The sequence below is a fragment of the Tachypleus tridentatus genome, chromosome 1 (genome assembly GCF_004210375.1).
Source record: "Tachypleus tridentatus isolate NWPU-2018 chromosome 1, ASM421037v1, whole genome shotgun sequence".
NCBI lineage: Eukaryota > Metazoa > Arthropoda > Merostomata > Xiphosura > Limulidae > Tachypleus > Tachypleus tridentatus.
This window is the reverse complement of record NC_134825.1, coordinates 62,632,602-62,654,588: the sequence shown is the minus strand read 5'-3', so window position 1 is coordinate 62,654,588 and position 21,987 is coordinate 62,632,602. Positions and strand designations below refer to the sequence as shown.

Below are 21,987 nucleotides of genomic sequence, written 5' to 3'. Positions count from 1 at the left end.
GAAAAGATACATTCTTTTGCACAAATAATATGCACTGACTCCATTTTACTTCCCTTAGAAGTAAGCACTCTGTACCATCCATACCCACAGAAGTCATAGACAGTATCATAAATTGACATTTTCACTTGACCAATACACCATTCCAGCGAATATCACATTAAACACCATCAGTACAATACTTAGTTGTGTCCTATACAACACTTATTTTAAGCTTATAACACTTTGTACAATTAAAAGAAAGGAATAGAAGCGAGTAACAAACCAGCAATCATATTTGTTATAATATTCATGAGTTCAGATACATCGATGACATATTTGGTATTTAGAATCACGGAAAAGAAACATTACAGTAGTTTTACTATTTCCTGAACAACGCCCACCTAACAGTCAAGTTTACACTAGAACTACCAAGCGCAGGATATTTAACATTCTTAGATGTAACTCTAAAAATTCAAAACGGAGAAATACAGAACTCCATGCATAACAAAGAGTGCAAAAAAAAACAAACCCCGATATTTCTCGGTTACAAATCACACCACCCAAAGCCAGTCAAAAGGAGAGCCATAGTAAGAGAACTAATAGAATAAACAGAAACTGCTCCTTGCAGAATGCTATACACACAGTACAAAATGACTTTAAAACACTATCAGTACAACGAATACCCCGATTATTACATCGACAATGTTTTCAAATCACAAAAACACAAAACATTGTAACAACAACAGACCCTAAAAGGACAACAAAAAAAAGCATACAAGAAAACGTCTACAATGGCCGTTCCTTTCACAAACAACACAATCACAACCAATATTCGTAAAACTATTAAAAAATCCCAACTAACAATCAACATAACGTAAACAGTGATATATTTATTAGTTTATTTTTTATTCTCACAAACAAAAGATGTGCCAAAAACCTATGCTACGTTAGAGAAAACGTGTCACATAAAAAACGTGGTCTACCAAATCATTTGTAATATATGTGGAGATGCATATTTGGAGAAACTGGAATACCTTTTCACACACGCTTTTCAGAACACATCAGTGCGTTGAATACGAATGACCAAAACAAACTATTTTAATATAACACTTCCTGTACAAACATGAGACCACAAACACAGAAACCCAAACCCGTTTACATTTTTTATGTTACAAAAAAAACAAAATTTTAAAAAGAGAATATACGGAAGCTACACTCAGTTAATGAAAAAATACAAAAGTTAACAGAGACAGTGGGTGGTGCATGTAACTGAACCACCATTCATAAAACAACACATTGTACCAATACACTTAACACTATTTATATCAGTCTAACACTTACATTCTATGGAGTATTAAACAGTCTTACAGTTTGTTTTAAACATAGCAGAAAGCTTTGTATCCTTTCCACTTATTATCATTCCTTAGCAGCTTCTATTTTTCTGTTTGTGTTTTTTCAGTTAATTACAAAACATATTACGGTTCTCTGTATTTTATTTTATATACTTCATTTAAGTAATGTATGCCACATGTTTGTATAGTTATATAGTTAATATTATAAATACACTATAATATTAAAGGAATAATCAAACAACAATAAATTTTATATGTTGTTAGACGTACGTAAGGCCGACTAAAGAAATAGAACATTACGAGCAGTTTCATAACTTAACGAATATTCTAATATCAAACAGTTATATATATTAACCGTGAATGAGCTGCAAAGGCGAAACGTTGGTTTAAATAAAAATATATTATTTAATATTTATTTGGAGTGTAAAGGTTGTCTTTTTCAGCTCAAACATATTGTTTTAGTAAAAATTGACGATGCACTTTATTAGTCATTCTTGTAGTTTTTCAAATAGTGATGCAATGGTTGTATACTTGAAAAAATGTGTTGGTTATTTTTATTTATTTAGGTTCAAAATTAGGCTTCTAAAATACTGAAATAATATCATAGAATGATAAGTATAGCTACCAAAAACTTGTTACGAAAACATTAGATGATAATGTGAAAATGTTATATCCCAAACAGATTAATTAACCTTTTTGTTTTTCATAATATAGATAACGGGATTAACTACAACACTCTCATAACAGACTCGGTGACATAACTTCTTTAGCCATTCACTGCTCGAATATATGACCACTAAGTCATAGGAGACTCAAATTTGAACGGAAATATATGTTTTTAAAAATGATAGGTTTTTAGATACATACACAAATCCATATACATATGACTTCTGTTGTGTAAGAGTGTTACCTAAGGATGAACATAGATATTGTACTGGGAATTTGAGGGTTTTAGGTTAGAAATGTGGTGATACCACATACGTTTCGCACTTTCAGCTGTTGATGCATTATAAGAGTGACAGATAACCGTGTTGTTCGATTTAGAGTAAGTTCTTAGAGGGCTTGTGATGCCTAGTGATTTCCTTCTCTCTCTCTGATCTCCATATCGAAACTAGTGACAACTATGCCTGAAAAACAAACGCTTCTAATGTGAATGTTGTTTACTCCATTGTGTACACATGAATAAACAAACAAATAAGATTTGAGTTAAATATAAATAAATAAATATATCTACAATAACGAAAAATGTAATTCTAGCTACAGTAGTGAATGCCAAAACGGCCAGTTTATGAAATTCTATCAAGAGGTTGGTGTACGAACTATTTCACATGTAAATATAATGTTTATATTTCTTTTCAAATTAAGAAGTCAAATAAAGTTCAGTAAATAATCGAGTTTTGTCACAGTAAACAACTCGTTAGGAATTTGAATGTTTTAATGACCGTTCAAAAATTAAGTTATTAAATATGTTAAATATATATTTTATAAAACCATACTGAAAATTAGAAGGAAGGAACTAGCTGCACCTCTAAGAAATGTTATCTGTAATATGTCTGGAAACAGTGCGATAGATGGCTTGAATAATAAGAAACATATTATTAGAAATTCTATGTTCAAGTGTAATTTACAACAGATATATATATATAAAACCATACATCAATATGATATATTTGTTTCTTAGTATAAATTATAGCTTTAAGCACATATATTTCTTCAAATCTCAAATGGCTCTTTTTGTTTTTCTAAGTTACAAAATTTCTACCAATGTGTGTGGACTTAGGTTACCATGGCTACATTGAATAATAAATGATGAATGTAATCATTACTTTTAATAAATCACAAGTCTGAAGAAAACATATGTATTTATGTGCAGATAAGCTTTAAACATACAAACACAACTGGTATTACATAGAGGCGATGATAAAATTGTGCTTTAAAGCCTTCTAAACGTTAAAATAGTTTCTGAATATCTTTGTTACTTCGAGACTCTACCGAAATCAGTAGATAAAAACTATCTTTGCACGATATAATGTTTTCAGTGGGTGGGCTGTGATATTTCTTTCGTTTCTCTGAAGTTCTTGTCAGCTCTAGACATTTAAAAATATGAATTGATGAAAACAGATATCTCCTGGGAACAAAGTAATCAGTTTTCCAGGACAGAGTCGCTACTAATCCAGTTTGTCCTTATCCTCCTTCATTACTTATCAACTAAAACTCTGCCGTTTGTGTCTTCTTTGTGAGCCTTATTACATCTTTTCACTTCTGCTCAAGAGATTACAGGTTTATTATTTTTTAGCATTATTAATTCGGAAAAGAGTTAAGCCTATCGCAGAACCAGTGCGATGAAACTCATTTTATAGTAGTACATAGTAAAGCCAATTTTCCCTTTGTACTTCAAGTTGTTAACGTTAATTCCAAAAAGGAATATTTACATATCTTTGTAAAATAAATCCCTCTTAAAGTATTGATTATAAATTTTATCTAGTTTCAAAAATCTTACTTATTCCGAAACATCAGAACTAGTCCTAGAGTTGAGATTTTGGACTGTTAACATTATTCATGTAAAGTTAAGTATGTTTTTTGTTCACTGTTAGTCCTAGAAATATTGCTTTAAGGTATCACTCGAAGAATTTGGTATAATCTAAAACAAAATCAGTACTCCTGGATATGAATATCACAAATATAGGAAATTGTGGTTTATTTTTTCTTAACATAATAAGTATTAAAATTGCAATACAAATATGTAAAGGTACCAGTATTGAAAAGAAAGGCATACTGTTCTCAATAATTCTATCAATATGACATTGGATGGGTGTTCAACCTCTTAATGATTTTCTTCACGTTATCCTGTATCACTGTGTCGAATATGGTGCTGATTCATCCAGAAATGTGGAGACGTATAAAGAGCAGATACATAAAATATTAACATTTATTTATACAGATAAATCTTTCTGTTACGCATCTGAGGATGGTATTACCTCACGATAACATCTTTTTGACAAGAACAATGTTTGTGATAAAATATACCAAATCTTACTCCTAAGACTGTATTTATAATATTGTTACGCATTAACTTATCTAGAACGATTCTCCGATTTATTATGTTACGTACGTTATATATTACGATTTCAAACAACCGGAAATTTTAATTTTAATTTAGCAGTTATTTGAATTTTGATATCTCTCAAATTCATGATATTTGTCAACAAGATTGATATACACTATTTTCTTTATTAACAGAAATACATTTTTAATATACAAACTACAGTACGATTCATAATAACGACTATTACAAATAATGAATTTTAACTACAGTTTTACAAACTTAAAAACAATGCTGAGTTTTATATCCGGTATAGAAATGAAAATTTTATTGACGATCCAAGTCTACGATGAGCAAATTAATTCTGAGTTAATATCGTTACACTTCGCTTAAGCTAACTCGCTGACTTTTCTTGGTTGTCCTCGCACCGCTCACAAGCTGACTTTTACCGACGAATATATTATATATCGGACGGTCGATTCAACAAATACTGAATAATACCACTGCCAATCCAATAAGGCCCGGCATGGCCAGGTGGGTTAAGACGTTCGACTCGTAATTTGAGGGTCGCGAGTTCGAATACCTGCCGCACCAAACATGCTCGCCCTTTCAGCCGTGGAAGCGTTATAATGTGACGCTAAATCCCACTATTCGTTGGTAAAATGAGTAGCCCAAGAGCTGGCGGTGGGTGGTGATGACTAACTGCCTTCCCTCTAGTCTTATACTGCAAAATTAGTGACGGCTAGCGCAGATAGCCTTCGTGTAGCTTTGCGTGAAATTCAAACAAACCAATCCAATAATATGTAGTTTCATACGTTATATGACAACAATACTTTTGGTATATCTAAGAAATGAGTACATCATAACATCAACATCAGTAACAACTTAGTATTGTTTTATACCTTAGTATGTGTCGTTTAATTGATAATTTGATATATCATAGAGTAAATATCAATCATATATATTTCAGTACAAGCAACAGTCCTCTTATTAAAAGTTTGGTATTTTATGGCATCAACAAGGACCCTATAAATATAAGTTTAAATATATTATAGCACGTACAACAATCCTATAGTAAAGACTTTAGCACATTGTGTAGTAACCTATGGCATTAAAGTGCTTTTTAAATGAAGAGTTTAGTGTCTCATAGTACTGAAGTCGGTCATTTAGGTTCAGTTTTAGTATTGCTTAGTAGTAAAACCGCTTATTCCTCATAAGTCAAATATAGGAACATCAATTCTAGAACTAAAGTTTAAATTTACTTTGTCGTCGAATATATTTGTGTTCCAGCAAAGGTTCTTTTTAATGAAAATAAATATTGCTGATATACAAAACGCATAACCACGTGCCGACACCCATGGCAACCAATGGAGTGATTAAATAGACATAGCAATAAGGTTAACCCCCCTGGATAAGTTAGATCACAATTTTGGCATGTTTTTATGTAAGAACGAACAGTATGGAATGGAAATGCCTTAATGACTATGATTAAACGACATTTGCATCAGCAGGTTTATTATTACTGTCCAAGACGTTTTGACAACTCAATAAATTATCTTCTAACCTTTCATATCATTCAAGTGATTGAAAAGTATTTTATTCCAGGAACAGTGGTTATACTCTAGAATGATTTCTTGCTTTGTTAAACATATTTTCATGGTTGGCTGCTTTCGTGATCTTTCAGAAGTGAAATAGACGCTAACTTTAAAGAAAAAAATTATTGGTTCCCGTAGAACCACGAGGGAATTTATTTATAACGAGATGTAGACTATTGAAAATAACTTCTATATGCAAGAGACCGGAGCAACTGTATGCATGTATTGTGAAGCTATTTAAGACAGTAAAAGCGAAAGTGCATTAAGTGTAGTATATATAAGCGTTTTATTATTCTTTCACATTCAATTCTTTTTCGCGGACAAACATTACTGCTACACAGGTGAGAATAGAGAACAGATGCAAACATTCACCGTATGTCTCTAGACCTTTTAAGTTGTTTGAGACAAAGAAAATCATTCGCCCGATCTGTTCTGAACTCTAATGAGGAACCTATTTATAGGAATAGTTACGTAAATATTTATCTATCAACCTGATCACTCTATCAGGCTATTATTTAGGTATGTGTCCAATTAGTACATAACTCTATCAGTAGTTTAGCGATCGATCAACGTTGTCTATTACACCGTGTAATCTCCATATAATAGCTATCTACCAAAGTATGTTTATGTTGTACAGTACAGTTAGCGTGGCTGAAAACTTAAGCCTATAGGTTGAAACATTGTTCAAGCTTGTAATAACATTTAAAGAGGAAATAAACTAATTTTTGACTGTTATTTGTTTCCCACGAAGCGTGAAATTGTAGCCAGTTTACTGTAATTAAACGGTTAGTTGTAAGATTTATCCAAAAATACATGTTCCATAACTGTATACATTTTAACTTTTATATACTTTATACACGTATTAATATCTAAATCTGTGTTTCGCACACTTAGACATTAACTGGTAAACTTGTGACAGAACAAAACACAGTAAATAAATTGAAATATTACTAACTTATCATAACGCCATCTTCATAAACTATCCATTGAATGTAAGAATCCATCATGGAATTGACTGATGCTTATTATATATATTACATACACAGCGAAATTTTCTTAAATGCTCGATTCATGCGAGTTGGTGAAATGAAGTACGGTACGTCGCAGATGTTTTGTAACTTTATGAGTAGCGCATGTTTGTAGTTCAAATAACACTTCAACAATTTTGTTGTTTACCTATAAAGGATTTATCGCTAAACGAGTAGATTCTTCGTGGATACTGTAAACATTTAATCAGTAGAGTGAAGAGATATAACCACATATTGTTAATTATTTAAACGGATGCATATGAGGAAATAAGTAACTAACATCTTCTACCGTTAGTTATCAATTATTAAACTACAAACCAAAAGATCATAGTAACTGATGTTTGAGAGCAAACGTAAAGTACCATTGGATATTCTGTACTCGCACCTGAAGAATGATAACTCAGTAAACTCTTATAAAAATGTGAAGACAGATTAAGAACACTTTTGAGGTCATAAGTGACATTACTTGAGAAAGAGTTAAATAACATAATTATAAAATCATAAGTCATTGTGATGCTGCTGTTAGTAAGACTAGGTTCTGTCGAGATAACGTAGTTCGAATGTATAATCCCTGTCACAAGAAAAGACAAACACCAAAGATAAATAGGTGTTGAGAATGATATATTTTATACTGAGAAGAAACGATGATGTGGTTTACATAACTTAGAGACAGGCGATCTACACTGCTGCATTTTCTTGCTGGGAATTTTTATTACTGGTTTAAAAGTTTGAGCTGATATTTTGAATGTGTTGGACTTCATTGAAAGCTTGATGAGAAACGGATCTACAAAGCTTCATCTCGTATTTGTTATTAATATAATCTTTAAAAGACTTACTTGCATTTTCTCACTGAGACTTAAGTTTTGCTCCAACAGACTTCAACAAATCTTGTATTATTTTAAATCAAAGTTTGTATGAAAACTGTGCTATTTGGTGTTTTCAATCGGATTGGTGACACATGACCTAAACAACAAGGTAAAAAATATCTAATCTTCAGGCTCTTGACTCTTACTATCATATCGCCTCCACTATTAAAGCTGCTAAATGTTCCGCAGGATATAATGGATTAAGTACGCGACCTTTGAATCCACAGCAGCACTCTAGCCAGTAACCAACATAATAGTACTGTGAAACTTTACACAAAAGTCATAGTATGAAACAATATGGTTATAAATTAATTTCATAATAATAACTGTCAATCAGAATAAAGGTCTGTCATGGCCTAATGGTTTGGGCGCGTAGTGCACATTCTGCCTAGAAATCACCAATGATGCATCAAAACCTAATGTGTGCCAACAGTCGTAGTTGACCTTGCGGTTCCAAAATAATAATTAAGATAAGCTGTACTTTTAGAGCGAAACTCAATATCAATACAGCCATCAGTACAGAAAATTAAATATACCTTATTTACGTTCCTATTTATAATGCCTTTTAAGCATTCTGTAACCAAAAAATCTGTTCGAATTTTATTTCTTTAAACCGATACAATGAAGTTAAAATATAAAAGCTACAAACATGAGATCAGTGTATATACATTCAATAAAGTTTACTATGGTGAACTTCCAAGTTTCATGTATATTAAACTCTCTATACATAATGCCCAGTATTTAGGAAATTTGAAACCGTTTTGAATGAACGCATAATGAGGACACTACACGACATTATCAGTCATGAAATAAAGTTTCCTTCATGCTTTCTAATTTGTGTTACATTTTCGTGATCTATCTACACTTATAAAGTCTTTCCTTACACATTTCAATTTTCATGAAAGTTACATTATTCATGTAATACCATATTAGCATTATACTCTACTGAAAATAGTATAGTTACTTCCAAGAACGTAAAGTGCGCATTTTATATTATGTACAAAATATCGAACATGGAAATAAATTATGTTTGTTTGTTTGTTTTGAATTTCGCGCAAAGCTACTGGAGGGCTATCTGCGCTAGCCGTCCCTAATTTAGCAGTGTAAGACTAGAAGGAAGGCAGCTAGTCATCACCACCCACTGTCAACTCTTGAGCTACTCTTTTACCAACGAATAGTGGGATTGACCGTCCCATTATAATGTCCCCACAGCTGAAAGGGCGAGCATGTTTGGTGCGACCGGGATTCGAAACCGCGACCCTCGGATTACGAATCGAACGCCTTAACACGCTTGGCCTTGCCGGGCCGACAATAAACTATGACTGTTCCTCATCAATTTTGTAACAGCTGTGACAAAAGAAGTATTGACAAGTTCTCTTGTAAATAAAAGGAAAGAGGGTGTGTTTTCTTATAGCAAAGCCACATTGGGCTAGCTGCTAAGTCCATTGAGGGGAATCGAACCCCTAACTTTAGCGTTGTAAATCCATAGACATACCGCTGTAGTAGCGGGGGGTGGAAAGTGAGAGAATTTAAGCTTTCATGTGCCAATCGTACACAATACAAACATGTGTGTAAAAAATTAGGTTCTAAAAATCATACTTGGTGAGTGTTGTTAATTTTTTCAGTGAAATATTGTTACTAAAAGTCATACTTAGTGAGTGTTGTTGATGTATCAAGTAAAACATTGCTATAAAAATCATACTTGTTTAGTGTTGTTGATGTATTTAGCGAAACACTGTTACTAAAAATCATAACTTCCTCTGTAATAACAACAAGGAGCTTAAATTAACAGTTTATTGTCATCATCCGCTCGATCAAGTCGTATCGTACATCTTTATTCACGCTAATTGCTTAAGCTAATATCACGTGACACTAAACGATCTTAAATTAGGAGAATATTCATAAATTTTAGCAAATTTATGCTTTGACAATGAATAATAATCGTTCACCTTTATTGATTCTTTTGAAGACTTGAACTAAAAACTGCTAATCTAGTTTGCTTCACCTAACTAATATTTATGTATCTACAGGTCCTTTCACCGTATTGTTTTGCAGCTCTAATTCAGCCGTTTTTAATCCTAATTACAAAAAAACTAAAAACGGTCCAATTTTATTCTTAGGAGAAGTTGTGGTAAAATTTCAGACCGATAACTTACGTGATTTTCTATGTAGAAGTTAACAAAATTTTCGTCAAATTTGAACGATTTTTGTTGTGTTTTGATATATATAAATAATCTGAATAAATGCAACAAGGTAAAGAGCTCAAATCTCAACGGGGGATGTTAAACTGTATAATTTGTATAGCACCAGTCTGTCTGGAGTGTAATACAGCCGAGTCATTAGTTTATCAAATGCGAAAAGATATACAATGGACTGTCTGCAATGCGCCCAATTCAGGTGTTGAACTCCAGTTTTAACATTTTAAATCATGGATCGTATCGACGAACCACTAGATATATCCGTAATAGTCTTTACTCGACCAAGGTAATCCTTTATTAGAAAACGAACCATGGTATTTCTGCGTTACTTTTCAGAAAATATTTGCTTGACCAATGGAAACCTTGATTAGGAAAAAGCGGGTGATAAGTATTGTGTGTTAGACGCGTTACTCTGACCAGACTGTGTTTACTCGAAGAAGGTAAACCTAAATTAGACAAAAAATGAGTGGAATGTCTTATATATATATTAGATAAGTCACCTTAACCAGACAGTGTTTATTTGCCAGAAAAAACACTGAAGAAAAAAAGAAAAGGAAACAGTGCTTGTGTATTATTGTATTATATTCATTATCTGAGCAGACAGTGTTTACCCGACCAATAAAAACCTTGATTAGTGCATTAGGTGTGTTATTATGACTAGGAAGTGTTTTAATAAACGACCAAGGAAAACTTTACTTAGAAAGTAACGGATGGTATGTCTTCTTCTCAAGAAGTTACTTGGAACGTTCACCTCTGTCTAATTTATAATGTTTGTTTGGTGGGTAAGTTTTAAAGTTTATATACATTATGTCAATATCATATAAGATGGCGTGCTTCCTTCTCAAAGAACAGTTAAATAACTTCTCATCCTCCGATGCTAAAAATAAAAAGTTTTGTCTTCGTTGGATTAGCTACGAACGATCCTGTCTGTTTTCAAAGATGGAGGAATGAGGTGAATTTCATTAACAGACGACAAATAGTTGAATATTTAATTTGTACTAATCGTGTAACTCCTTCATTTCTCTTGCATTCCATTATAAAAAAAGAAATAGACACGTGACCTATTAGGTCATGTGTCTTCTGTCAAAGGTTACAGCTGTTCATTATTATTTTTCAGCTATCATCCTTAGCATGGACCTCACGATGTCCTTGTTAATGAACGTCCTAACTGCTGCTACCGAACTTGGCTGGGCAGACGGAAGATTCGCATTCTTTGTCTTACACGTAATGACTACATTACATCCAACCTCAATGCCTACGTTACTTACATCATCCTTCGACATTCTTCGGGCACTGTTTGTAGTGACCGTTGTGGCTACAAACGTAACTTACGAAGAAGTCTGGAAATTCCAAGATAACGAGGCCGTATTTCAGGAAATACTCAACAGAACTTCAACTGTGAGAACGGTGATAAATATTCTTTCATTGTTTTTTGACTAACAGCATTGTGATATATTTACACTGTAAGTTTACAAGGAGAAAATAAATGGATTTGTTTACAAAATTATAATCTTTTATCTTTCTGTCAAGTAATTGTTAATTATAAACACTTTTTCGTTAAAGGACTTTCTCAGTAAAACTTTAAAAATGTGTCTAATTTAGTGAAGTCTTGTTTTTTCTAAGCTCATTATTCGTTTGTTTATTTATTATCTTTTTACATTATCTACGTTGTTTTTAAAGAAACATTTCCCTATCTCGCTATACCGAATACGTTGATACATAGATATGCAAAGCAAAATTTTAAACTGCATATTTCTGGTAATTGTTACATAAAAAATACCACGTGAAATACACTTACAGCTACCGGTTTTCAAGACAATGATGATAAGTTAACAAGATAGTCATATAATTCAACTATTTCTTTAATCATATAATTCAACTATTTCTTTAATCATATAATTCAACTATTTCTTCTATTTCTGTTCAGCCTTCTTTTGTTTTATTGACTATTAAATGTTACATCCAAAGTTGCCTAAAATAATTATTCTAATGTTTGTTCTGTTTCTTTCGAACTCAGAGATGAAACTATCTTGTCCTACTAACATTTACTATATCAATAATTATAGTGAACGGTCTTGTACCTTTGATAGAATTTTGATGTAATTACTATTACAGCGGTTGTCGTGTACTGATTCTTGTAGGGAAGGCGGCCACAAAAGGCTAACTATATTGTTACTAAAACCAGTAATAATGCAATGTGTTAAAACTAATAGTGATGTAGAAACAGTGCATTCAACCAATCTTTGTCCGGTTTGTTGAAACTCAGAGTATTTTAGACTGATCTTCTGTGTACTTAGTTACTCTGTTTCAGTTTGAGTAATAGTTAAATTATCCATAGGCTGGAATAAGCACTCTTAAGCTTAAACTTAACATGTTAACTAAGTTATCTAGTAAACATATATATATATATATATAATACGATTTACATCGTGCTGAGTACAGTCAAAGATAAAAAAGAGCTAATTATAAAAGTCATGATAATGTATATTTAAATTTTAAAGTCATTTTACCGAGTAAGAAATCACATGTTATACGTATGTATAAATCACATGTTATACGTATGTATAATGTACATAATGTGTTGTAAAAAACAACTAGTTTATTTGTATCTATGCGAAGATAGTGTTGTTTATATTCTGCGAAGATAGTGTTGTTTCTATTCTGCGAAGATAGTGTTGTTTCTATTCTGCGAAGATAGTGTTGTTTATATTCTGCGAAGATAGTGTTGTTTATATTCTGCGAAGATAGTGTTGTTTCTAATCTGCTTTTAATCTATTTTTCTTTTTCTTTTTAGAATGAGGTTTATAATTTTTACCGCCAATATTCCTCACTATCATTATTTCTTACTGCTTTACGGAGATCCCACCAAGAGGCAGGTGGAGCAAATTTATCACTTTATACAAGAAATGCTGTTTTCCCTACTTTATTGGGGCACGGTGAAACTGATGAAGTCGGTGACCTCGTGGTAAAGTTTGTGTTGCTCGACTTCTGGCCAAGCTCTCATGTTTTTAGAACAGTAGCAGAACTGAATGATAACCAGAAAGATGACCTGCATATTACAGATAACCACTGGATAAACAGTATCGACTGGCCTACTGGCCAACCGTTAATCGCGGACCCAGACTGCGTTATTCAGGACTTGGATTGTTCGAAATCTGTAGATGGTAAATACCAACTTCAGAAAATGTACTAAATATATGTAGTTATTAAACATAGTTATACGCATGACCAATAGGCCTAGGTACATAAATATTATAAACGCAAACTATGTAATAATTGTAAGTATTATCAAAATGTCTTTAGAGAAACTGAGTTTGAAGTGTGGACAATGTGCACTTCCGTTTATTGTGAAAAGGATAAACCATAGGATAACGTAAAAGGATATTATTTCACTGAAGTTGGGACATAAATCGAAGTAGAATCAAATAAAAAAAGAAAATGTGTCTAGAATGTTAAAATGTGCCCATGTCAAGTCCTAGAATTTAGATATGTAATTTTTTTCGCCACCAATTAATTTTGTACTTAAAATTATAATCGTAAACTAATTCTTTAGTATAATTTGAAGAGGACTGAGAAGCAGGCCACCTGGCAGAAGCTTAGACCAGTCATTTGCATTGCATTATGGTATACAGATCGCTACACCACTTTTGAGTTATAATAATATATTTTTTACACAAGTTTTTTAACTTGTAGGTAAGTCAGATATACTTGGTGTAAAACCAACACCTAAAATAGGAAACTCGAACAGTTATACAATTAATTACGTGGTGGTGATCTGTTTCTTGTTTGTTTTCTTTTGTATTTAAGCACAAAGCTACAAAAATGATTATCTATGCTCTGGCCACCACGGGTATCGAAACCCGGTTTATAACAGTGTAAGTCCGCAGACATAACATGGTTATGATACTATCTTCACACTTTCAAACTAACTTTGCAAAAGCGTAAAAGCTACCTTGAAGTTTACATTATGAAGCCAGATGAACTACTGAGGTTACGTAATTGCTAAGCGTGACAAAATGAAGCCAGATGAATTACTGAGATTGCATAACTGCTAAGCTTGACAAGATTTGTGCTTGACGAAGAATAGGTATCTGTTGTTGTGTGCTCTTTCTGGAGCTGACTATTAATCCGACGTTCCGTTGTTTGTGCCCCATTACCAAAGAAAAAAAAAAAAAGAATCACACTAAAGTGACAGTCATATTCCATTCTTCCGTTAGAGTAGCCGACGATTTGGTAGTGAATGGTGTTGACTTACTGTCGTTTCTTTAGATTATCACTTCAAAATTCGGGACAACTATCACATTCATCCCTGGAGTAGATTAGCGAGAAATTCACGAAACACCCCTTCCATCGACTGGTCGGAAAGCAACTCCGATAAATTTAAACACTAGAAAAGCTTGTTTGATCATTTTATAGGCTAATTGTAATAAGAAGATGTAAGAAACTACAACAGGTGCACAATACGTTTTATGAGAGTATGTAACTAAAATCATGAAAAGTTTATGTATTTCCGAAAGCCAGTGTTAAAATTAGGATTTGAGATCATGTTTGAACCGATCTCATCGAGTGCGTTCTAAAAATATGTTGTTTTGGTTTGTTTTTTTTTTTAATTTCGCGCAAAGCTACACGAGGGCTGTCTGCACTAATCGTCCCTAATTTAGAAGAGTAAGTGAAGGCAGCTAGTCATCACCACTCACCGCCTACTCTTGGGCTACTCATTTACCAACAAATAGTGGGCTTGACCGTTACATTATAACGCCTCCACGGTTAAAATGGCGAGCATGTTTAATGTGAAGGGGATTCGAACCCGCGACCCTCAGAACGCCTTAACCAACCTGTACATGTCGGGCCATTAAAAACATATAGTTTTACATATTTTTCTGCTAGCTAATGAAAAATATAACAAATTAACAACTTTTTCAAGGGGAGCCATTTCCTGTAGGTAAGGTCAGATTTATTCTTATGTAATTTATATTCTTATACGAATATACACATATTTATGTATATTTATATATATATTTATATTTGTGTATTTATATATAAACAGATATTTCAGTATTTATACGTATCGTAGTAAAATACTTGAATTCAAAAGTATTTAATGAACACTTTTGCTATCTTAAGAAAAACTTAACTGTTTTAACTTTATTTAGGCTAAATACCTAGTGTTTAGTAGTAATAAAACAGTTGCGCTAATAGATGAAAAAAATAAAAAGCTCGTAAAGTTGAACGAATGTTTTATTGTAATAGTTATTCAATCCCTGAAGCATTATTCGCGATGTTACCGATTTGGCGAAAAGCTTTGCATTCGTGTTGAAATCACATAATCGATTCTCCAGATTAGAAGAAAAACATCGTAAATGTTTTCTGAGAGAAATTACCTTTAGCTTTAAATATTTAATGACAAGCGACTTTGAAAAAAAAAAAAAGTTAAGACAATATACTCACTATAAATTATTCACTAAAGTTCAACATGATTACAGAATATATACAACATAATGCTTGTTATTTTTGCGAATTTTATGTACAGATCCTGACTAGTTCAGTATGCGGATTCCTTATCATTCTAATAATTATTTCTTAACTTATTCGAAGAAGATAGCAGACGTGATTAACCGACTAATGCAAAGAGATTCTGTTCTGTTTTTTGTTTTGTTTTTTTGCTTTTTTTCAGATACATCTTTGAATACTGAAGAGATTGTCGGTGTAATTGTAGCTTTGTTAATCTTTGTCACTGGAGCTCTCGGGATTACTGCTTTCGTCAGGTGGGGGCAGCACAATCCATTCTACAGTCCGTTTGACTTTTTTTTTTTTCTTTTTCCTTATTAATTACTGTTATCTGTTTGATATATATATGTTTACCTCATATATGTTTTTAATATACCCTATTTCTTTGTTGAACATAAAAATTAATACACGTTTTAAAATCAAATGGCATATGTGAAAATGTATTCTATGTAAATAAAGTTTTAAGACACTTGCTATTACATCTATTGGATAAAAAACTTATAATGATTTCGTGCTAATTTATTAACGTGAAGAATCACATCAAGCCAGTTAACATTCTGCCATTAAAACATTTCAATAGGTAGTGCAAGTTAAAACAAATCAGTATAAAATGGAATTAACTGTGACAGTTATAATAAATACCCTCACAATTGTACGTGCAGAATGTATTCAACATAATATTGCAGTACCTTGGACCGCAGAATGGAAAACATATTCACTAGGGACGAACTTTAGTTTTACATTACTCACATGTCAGACTACACCTTTTCTAATTATAATATTAAAAAAAACGTAGTTGTAGTTTTCGAACATATAAAGTAGCAAACGTCTGTTCAAGCACACAACAACATTAAATCTTCTTTGACTGAATAATACTTAACTAACTGAAAACTGTGAAATGTCTTTTAACCTCCATAATTATCAAACTACGTGTCATAATAACAGGTTTTCAATAATACATTTGAAATATTAAACACTATTGAGACATTTTCAACACTTATGTACAAAGTTCTGTTGATCTTATAATCAAAAACTATTTATAGAGTGATGAAGTGTATTTAACAAACTTATAATAATAATTGGAAAAACATTTATGACGAGGTTTAAAGCACCGTGATTAATTAACTCCAAAGTATTTTTGCTCACAAACTTCGCTGTAGTGAGTTGAAAGCTTGGACGCAGATTTACGTAAACATGCTACAATTTATTATTTTAGAAGACGATTATTAAACTTCCTATATATAATAAAACATAAGTAAACATTGGTGTAGCAGTGAAACCTTAGAACAATAACTGGCTTATACTTTAACATTGAAATCCGATTCAATTAAACAAAAGGCTAAAACGAACTGCTGTCCACACGTTTTATGAAAAACATTCTATGTCTGGTACATTGATTCCACAACAAAACAGAAACAAAGGACAGTACTGTTATATACAAATAATAGATTTTTACTACACTATTAATAACTAGAAAACAAAGCTATTACCAATAAAAATAAACTGAAATGTAGTATAGAAATATAGCTTGTTAACAACCAACTATCCATGTATAAGGTATTTTGATTAATAAATTGTCTGTATTGTAACTCGATAATAACATTAGGTATATCAAGAAAGCTTTTTCAAACAAAAAGAAAAAGAATAAACAACAGCTGGTTCGAATAGTTTCTAAACTAGGCCATACCCAAAATAGGGTGAAACGTAATATTCAAAAATGAGTTAAGTACATTTAATAGCAAAAATTAACTAAAACTTTGATTCGAAACGTTCAAAGTTAAACTTTTAATAACTAATATTACTATACTGGAAGAGAAAATTACCCATGCAGGATTCACATCTCTGTCTTTAGTTATCTAGCAGGGCTCGAACCGGCTATGTTGCTGTGACCGAAATAATACAATAGTTGGTGTTTACATCATCGTGAGACCGTTTGTTTTTTTTAATTTCGCGCAAAACTACACGAGGGCTATCTGCGCTAGCCGTCCCTAATTCAGCAATGTAAGATTAAAGGGAAGGCAACTAGTCATTACCACCCACCGCTAACTCTTGGGCTACTCTTTTACCAACGAATAGTGGGTTGACCGTCACATGATAACGCCTCCACGGCTGAAAGGGTGAGCATGTTTGGTGTACGGGGATTCGAACCCGCGACCCTCAGATTACGAGTCGAACGTCTTAACCCACCTGGCCATGCTGGGCCTTGGTGAGACTGAAAAGGTAAGACTTCTGTCGAGGTACTGCAGTAATGACATTTAATACCATAATTCATAAACTGACATTTTTTTACGAGTTGTTGCGAGACGACGAGGACTTGCAACAATAATACCTAAAGGCTCAGCAAGCACACTTGTATTGTGAAATTTCGTTTGGTCTGAGTTCCACTTCTTTAGAACGAAATAGCAATGTGATACAGAAAATATATCAACAACACACAGCCTATTGGCATGTTATTAGTCACCTCTAGTCTCTGCTAGAAACACACTAAACAAATATAATTACCTCAAAGAGTCTTTAAAAATAAAACAAAAATAATTATTAGTTCTTATTATAACAATAACACACAAGATTAATAACCACCAAGTTAGGGTCATATAACTTGTTTGGTACTTGTAGTGATTTAAAGTAAGGTATACACTAGAATAGGTGTCTAATTCAACAACTCAGGTTTGTAAATTGTTTGGAGTTCTTCTGAAGTGTAATAAAACCACATAACCCTTCATAGGCTCAAAGTGTTTATCAATATTTATAAAACGTTTGAGATATTATAGAGAAGATAAGACTGAGTGAAGCTATCAGTGAAAAGTAAAGCCAAATTTGAAAATGATAAACATTCATAAAATATACGTTATTTTGTTCACATCTAAATCCAAGAATGAAATTCATTTACAGGAAACAACTTGTTTTCAAGGAAATGAGAAGAAAAGTTTTACTAACAGTGGATGATATTGTTTTGACTCAACCAAGTAAAAAGGTAAGTAATCACTATTGGCGTTTTAATGGTAGTTTTATAATATATATATATATTTTATTGAAACGGTTGTTAAGGCATTACGTCGCCACGTGTGTGACGTATCTAGAAGTGCAGAACTTTATTTTCTTCCTTTCGATTACGTTCTGTAATGACAACATTTGTTTTTTGTTTGTTTTTTGAATTTCGCACAAAGCTATACGAGGGCTATCTGCGCTAGCTTTCCCTGATTTAGCAGTGTAAGACTAGAGAGAAGGCAGCTAGTCATCACCACCCACCGCCAACTCTTGGGTTTATCTTTTTCTAACGAATAGTGGGATTGATCGTCACGTTATAACGCCCTCACGGCTAATAGGGCTAGCATGTTTGGTGCGACTGGGATTCGAAACCGCGATCCTCGGATTACAAGTCGAGTGCCTTAACCACCTAGCCTAATTAAAGTAAATGAATTTAAGTATTATAAAATATTTGCATTGAACTATTGAAGGTTCATATAGACGTGTTTTTTATCAAAATCACTGTTATAAATAACACAGTAACTTAACAGTGATGAGTTACTGTTGTTCTGTATTTAGTATGCGACCTATAGTATTATTTTTCTTATCAAGTAATTAATATTATGCGGTATATTTTTAAATATATAGTATTTGTTTCTACGTTTCACGATAGGTATTCCACGATGGATCCACCTTTGATAAGCCAGACATCCTTAAAGCCTCCCATCATTCCTTGCGATCTCATAGTCATCTGACCACAGGAAAAAGTGGTCGACTTACCGGAACTGGACAACTGAGTAATGCTCGCCTGAATGTAAGGAAATTATTTATTTGTTTCATTTATTTATTTATTTTTGTAAATTATAATATAAAATATTTCACAAACGAAAATCAGTTTATTCTCTAAAGAGCTATCACTTTACCGTCAGTAAAGCTCAACATATGTTTGGTTTGGTCATTGGGATGAAAAAAATGTGACTCACTAGCACCACGACCACTTGTAGTTAGCACTACATATATATATACATATTGCAACGTGCCATGTTCTAGTGGCTGGTGTAAAATGCAGCAGATCTGTATGTCCTAGCTTCGAGCCCATGATATGCAGCAGTATACGCTCAGCAATTTTAGCTGTAGACGCATTGAAAGTAGCAGTCAGTTCCGTTATTTGGTTGTGAGTAACCATACACTCAGCGGGAATAGCTAACTGATTATCTCCCTTTGATTAGCAATTTACAACTTGGGTCAACTATGCCTAAACCCTGAGGTCCCTAACCAAATCGTTTAGACTGAGAAAAAAAGGTACTTTTCAAAGAAAACAAGAAATAGATACGGTTAATTTAAGCTTCAAGATAATAGGCATTGATTTATTTTGATAACTCTGGCATAATGTTTATAACTAAAATAATTCCTTATCTTACGTAGTGTGAGTGGTTAGTCCTGAAATCCAAGATTTAACAATTATTTCTTGGCTCATAATTATATAACTTAGTTTCAGTTGTCGTGATGAAGTGAACGACAGGGTTAAAAGAACTACGAATATTGTTCGTGCAACATGGTTAATGTGGCTAAAAAAACTACAAATATTGTTTGTGCGACTTAGTTACTGGGGCTAAAAGAACTACAAATATTGTTTGTGCGGCATGGTTAATGGATCAACAGCATAAAAAACACCATTCGTTTTACAACTGTGTTGTTCTTCACTCTGTTATGATATCTATTCTCTCAAAAAACTTAACAAACATGACAGTAGTAAAATACTGTCATATGCTAAAGATGTCATGGATGCAACTATTTTAGAGAAATGGTGGAAGATACCTCTGGACCGTATCAACATTCACATAGTTTTTTAAAGCATGAAAAATTGATTCCAGGTTTTCCTTACTGTTAGTGGTGACCATAGGCTGTATTAAAAGGAAATCTCAAAAACTGTAAGAATCTAAATCACAATTTCAAATGAAAATGTGACCCTAAAAACGCGCTTCGAATTTGAGGCAGTGGGTCCCGATACAATAATTGGTGATCATATTCTATTACTTTATCAGATAAAATTAACCCAAAGGTTTACAGTTGGTTACTTTGGCTAGCTGACCTCCATTTACTTTATCAGTTTGAAATCAATGACAGCTATGCTTAAATAGCCCTTGCATATCTTTATGTGAGATTCTGTAAAAAATTTACAAATAAAACGTCTTGAAAGAATAATTTTCACACTTAAATTATATCTTTATATATGACGTTAATTTAATAACACAGTTAGTAATTGATTCATTGTGGAAGTAGTACATCATTATTTAAACAGTAGAGTTCATTGTGTTTGTTACGTCCGGCATGGGCATGTGGTTAAGACACTCGACTCGTAATCTGAAGGTCCCGGGTTAGAATCCCCGTCACACCAAAGATGCTCGCCCTTTCAGCCGTGGGTGCATTATAATGTGACGGTCAATCCCACTATTCGTTGGTAAAAGAGTAGCCCAAGAGTCGGCGGTGGATGGCGATCACAAGTTGCCTTTCTTCTAATATTACACTGAAAAATTAAGGACGGCTAACGCAAATAGCCTTCGTGTAGTTTTGCGCAAAATTCTAAACAAACCGTTCTGTTTACTTTATTATTTCTATTTTATTATTATTAGTTAAGTTTGTGAGGTTATGTTGAAGATCTTGATTTTAACAGATAGCGAACTTGAAAAATTAGTTCGAATTTTAAAATGTAATTTTTCTTAAAAAAAATAACAAAAGCATCGAGTCTATCCTTTTATTATTTGTTTACCTCGAATATCAATATATTATTTTTCATTTATACAATCATGTATAACCCATCAACCAAAGCTCGCCATTGTATTTGCAGTAACATTTAGGTTTAATGAACTTTGTAGTGTGCCTATGCAGTGTTAACATTACACATACGTTATCCTTTTTCCCTTTTAATTTCGTAGTGAATATATTTTAAACTGTACCTGAATACATTTTTATTTTTTAGGGCGACATGGTGCATCTAAAATATTTCTCTACTACAACAACATTTGAAGTGAAAACCAAAACAATGAACCACCTTCTTCAGGTACATAATAGATTTTATCTTTTTGACCATTTTCGATTAATTGTTACGTTAGTATTATTTACCTTTCACCACAGTTACCTCTAAAATGCCTTTCCACTCGTCTTCCATAAACGCAGTAGGTATATTGAAGTGTAAGGATGTTTTTGCCTCGCAGTTTGTATTACTGGCTCAACTTAACAAGCACACTGTAATTCACCTTTTGCACGATAGTGGTTAGGTTTTTCGTTTAATTATTTCAGTTGTTTTTGACAGTATTATCTGTTGTGTTCATATCGGGAAATTGAACCCTGGATTTTAGCATTATAAGCCAATATAGTTATCGCTGTCCTACCTGAAAATTCGATAAGCAGAATATTTTGGTCGTTACTGAGCAATACGGTAGTGCAATAT

General features: G+C 32.8%; 1 protein-coding gene across 1 annotated transcript in view; it reads left to right on the top strand.

The window, feature by feature from the left end:
• LOC143250163 (retinal guanylyl cyclase 2-like) overlaps positions 1 to 21,987 on the top strand; it is a 74,338-nt gene that overhangs the window by 14,145 nt on the left and 38,206 nt on the right. The window contains exons 2-7 of the mRNA XM_076500684.1: positions 11,179 to 11,468; positions 12,856 to 13,225; positions 15,736 to 15,826; positions 18,462 to 18,543; positions 19,210 to 19,350; positions 21,517 to 21,597. Coding sequence (XP_076356799.1) covers positions 11,179 to 11,468; positions 12,856 to 13,225; positions 15,736 to 15,826; positions 18,462 to 18,543; positions 19,210 to 19,350; positions 21,517 to 21,597 — 1,055 coding nt within the window. The remainder of the gene's footprint in view (positions 1 to 11,178; positions 11,469 to 12,855; positions 13,226 to 15,735; positions 15,827 to 18,461; positions 18,544 to 19,209; positions 19,351 to 21,516; positions 21,598 to 21,987) is intronic.